The sequence below is a fragment of the Periophthalmus magnuspinnatus genome, chromosome 8, assembly GCF_009829125.3.
Source record: "Periophthalmus magnuspinnatus isolate fPerMag1 chromosome 8, fPerMag1.2.pri, whole genome shotgun sequence".
NCBI lineage: Eukaryota > Metazoa > Chordata > Actinopteri > Gobiiformes > Gobiidae > Periophthalmus > Periophthalmus magnuspinnatus.
In genome coordinates this window covers 29,328,811-29,332,651 of record NC_047133.1, presented here as the reverse complement: position 1 = coordinate 29,332,651, position 3,841 = coordinate 29,328,811, and the positions used below count along the sequence as shown (strand labels likewise).

The 3,841-nt window shown below is 39.4% G+C and overlaps 1 protein-coding gene across 1 annotated transcript; it reads right to left on the bottom strand.

Annotated features, from left to right (window-relative positions):
* Positions 1 to 2,758: 2,758 nt before the first annotated feature.
* Positions 2,759 to 3,827, bottom strand: LOC117375411 (uncharacterized). Its single transcript, XM_033971705.2, has 2 exons — positions 3,591 to 3,827; positions 2,759 to 3,097 (listed from the first exon to the last, which is right to left on the bottom strand). The coding sequence occupies exons 1-2, from the start codon at positions 3,808 to 3,810 to the stop codon at positions 2,802 to 2,804; spliced, it is 516 nt and encodes a 171-aa protein (XP_033827596.2). The 5' UTR covers positions 3,811 to 3,827; the 3' UTR covers positions 2,759 to 2,801.
* Positions 3,828 to 3,841: the final 14 nt, after the last annotated feature.

Below are 3,841 nucleotides of genomic sequence, written 5' to 3'. Positions count from 1 at the left end.
GCAATGCTGCCTCTGTTTGAAAACAACTAAATGTACAGAAAAACATCTGTACATTTTGGAATAACACAAATATTGAATAAATTGTTTTTGAGTTAACAACCTTAATGTGTATGCTTTGTGTATTTTTTATTTGTTTTCTCAACAATGTACTATTGGGAAGTCATTGTTTCTGGTTTGTTTTACAGATGTGAGCATATCCCTGCAGGCATAACATTCTTCCACTTGGTGTAAAATTGCTCAGCCTATTTGAACTCATGGTTTCACCTGCACTATGGAACTTTTCTGGAGGAGGGAAAACCTGTTTTGTCTCCTATGAAGACGTTGCTTCCACTGGAATGTAATCACAGCATAAAATATTGTGATTATTCAATTTCAACTATTCACTTTCAATACTAAAATGTATAACCCTCATATTAAAAACACTATTACTCCAGTAATGTCACCAAAAGTTCATGGCCTTAACCAATGGAACCAACTACTAAGCCCATGCTGGCAGTACTCACCTGTCTAACTACTAAACCTGGCACCCAGAGTAACCAAAAAATAAAAATAAAAAAAATAATCACACTCCATTGTGTCATGAGAGCACCAAAGTAGAATACTACTGTGCAACTCAACAACAGCTTAAATGCATTAAGACAGACACCAGGCATTAGTGTAACCCCAATTTCTATGAACAAAAATCATACCTATCAGAGTAGCTAACTTACCAATGTGTTAATTGGTGTTACTGAGTGTTGTGGCACAGGGGAATCCCTTTGCAGCCTGAGATAAAGGTGGGCAGGATTATGGACATGGAGAATTGCGGGAACTCTGTAAGTCTTTCTTTGTAAGCCTAAGCTATGTGTCTGTCTTGACCTTTTGCTTAAGTAATGAAGGGTCAGATGCTTGTGAATGCTCAAATGCATGAAAATATTAAGAGGGCTATAAAATACTGAACTGTTTGACAGGCAAAAAAAAAACAAAAAACGTAGGAAAGCCCTTTATTGTCTTAGAGCATAAATACAGTTGAAAAAAGTTTACATACACTATAAAAAGACATGCTTTTTTTTCTCATTGTCTGACATCAGACAATGAGTCACTTAGGATTACCATAATTATTTCTATTAGCTAAGTGACCTAATTGCCAGAATAATGAGAAAAGGATTTCTTTGACAATTTTTCATTACTTTCTTCAAAGTCAGAAGCTTACAAACATTGCTTTAGTATTTGGTACCATTGCCTGGAATAATAATTGGCAGGAATTTTGGTCCATTCCCCCACAGAACTGGTGTAACGGAGCCTTGCTCACTCATGCCTTTTAAGGTCTGCGTACACATTTTCATCAGGATTGCGATCAGGGCTTTGTAATGGCCACTCCAAAACACTGATTTAGTTATCCTTAAGACACTTTGTAACTAGTTTGGCAGTATGCTTTGGGTCATTGTCTATTTGGAAGACCCTTTTGCGCAAAGCTTTAACTTCCTGGTTGTTGTCCTTAAGATGATGCTTCAGTATTTTCAGATAATGTTGTTTCCTCATGATGCCATCTATTTGTACAAGTCCCTCCTGCAGCAATACAACCTCACAACATGATGGTGCCATCCTTGTATTTCAGAGTTGGGATGGTGTTCTCAGGCTTGCAAGCTTACCCTTTTTTTTCCTCAAAACGTAGCAATGCTCATTATGGCCAAACAGTTCAATTTTAGTTTCATCAGACCACAGGACATGCTCCAAAAATTAAGGTATTTGTTCCTGTGTGCATTTGCAGACTGTAATCTGGCTTTTTTTTATGTTTCTTTTGGAGTAATGTCTTCTTCCTGCTGAGTGTCCTTTCAGCCCATGTCAGTACAATACTCGTTTCACTGTGGATAATGACCAGTTTCAGCCAGCATCTTCTTTTGCTTATGTTCTTGGGTCGATATGCACATTTCAAACCAAAGCACGTTCATCTCTGGGACACAAAGCCCATCTCCTTCCTGAGCGCTATGATGGACATTCCCATGGTGTTTATACTTGCGCATAATTGTTTGAACAGATGAACGTGGCACCTTCAGGCATCTGGAAATTGCACTCAAAGATGAACCAGACTTTCCAAGTCCACAATTCTCTTCCTTGGCTCATTTCTTTTGACTTCCCATAATGTTACACAAAGGAGCAGTGTGTTCAGGTGTGCCCCAAATGCATCTACAGGTGTGTCTCTAATTAATTTAACTTTGAAAATTGTAGTAATCTTACTGTATGTAAACTTCTGACTTTGAAGAAAAGTAATGAAAATTTTTTTTAAAAATCGTCCTGTCATTATTCAGGCATTTAGCAAATTCAAATAATTTTGGTAATCCTAATCAACCTAAAACAGGAAAAGTTTAGTCTGATATCATGTCCTGATCGTGAGGGGAAAAAAGCATATGTCTTTTTATATAGTGTATAAAAATGTTTCAACTGTATAAACCAAAAATGGTATAAATCCACATACTGAAAACTGCATAAACCTTAGGCACAAAAACAATACAGCCTTCATTATTTTCTGTCTCCTTCAACTGATCTTGTCATTCACGGCTAAGAAGAAAATCCACAAGTGTTTTAGACTGTGCACATACACTGAATGTAACAGCAACATAGACTTACAGGGAGTACATTTTTCATCTTCCTGAGGTTTCCCTAGACACACTGATAAAAACATAGCAGCCATTTTGTGCCTGTGTCTTCCCAGGGCCTGTAATTGTAAAATGTCTAGTTGCCCATAGTCATATTCATAGTGGTAGTATAAAAATGTGTCATATTGTGTACAGTGTCCCTTGTGACTCTTCACTTCACTCGCTTCATAATTCCCGGGGTATGCTGACCTCCTTGTCAGCGGGGCTACACGTCAGAGCCAAAGAGCTGGTGGGGCTGTGAGAGTGTGGGAAGAAGTGTGGTATGTAGGGTATGGCTGCCAGCAGCAGAGGACTGATCTGAGGACTCTCCTCTGGGGGCAGAGGTACCACCACCTCGTCTGGGTCCCACACGTGGAAGGCATTGTGTGCAAATGGGTGTACAGGCGGGTGGCTGGATGGGTGGTGGCATGGGTGTGTGTCCTTTTCTTTGTCTTCATCACCGTGTGGACCCAGAACACATTCTGTGCAGGGAAAAGACAGTTTAAAAGCATTATTGTGCAGCTCCGATAGAACAATGTTGGATGATTAAATGTAGGCTGGATAATTGGATTGGCATGAATTCAATTGTACTTTGAATTCCTCAAGTCACTTCCCCCAGTTCATTAAACTGCATTAGGTTTACTTTGTTTTTGATAGACTATTGTCTTGTATCTGAGACAGGGATCTCCAACCTGCAGTTCGGGAGCAACTAGTTGCTCTAAAAAGTATAGGAATTCTATAGAGCTGCGTGTATATAATCAAATGTATAGTTTAGGTGACTTCCTTTATGTAAATGTATTCTTAATGGGTTATAAAAATACTAAATGTTGAGGGAAAAATCTAACTGGTCTTAAATTGTCAAAAAAATTGCCAAAGTGCATTGAATACATATTAAACTCCATAGCCTTCAGTTAACAGGTTTATATTAAAATCCGTTTTATCAGTTTGCAAAATAATTACGTATCCATAGCCTACCTGCTATGTCAATGGCCAAGTCCTTGATAAGATGTCCAACAATAGCATAAGCGACGCCGACCACCACCAGCGCTGCCATTAGCAGGTAGAGCACTGCTTTGGGCAGCGGGACGAGGTCCTTTGCTACGGGCCTGTACTGTTTGTATAGAGGCTCGTCCAGGAAAAACGCGTGCGCTCCTCCCGTGGTAGAGTTCAAACCCGTCATATTATACACACTCATGGTAGCTCCGTGTCTGCGGCTCACAGTTTAT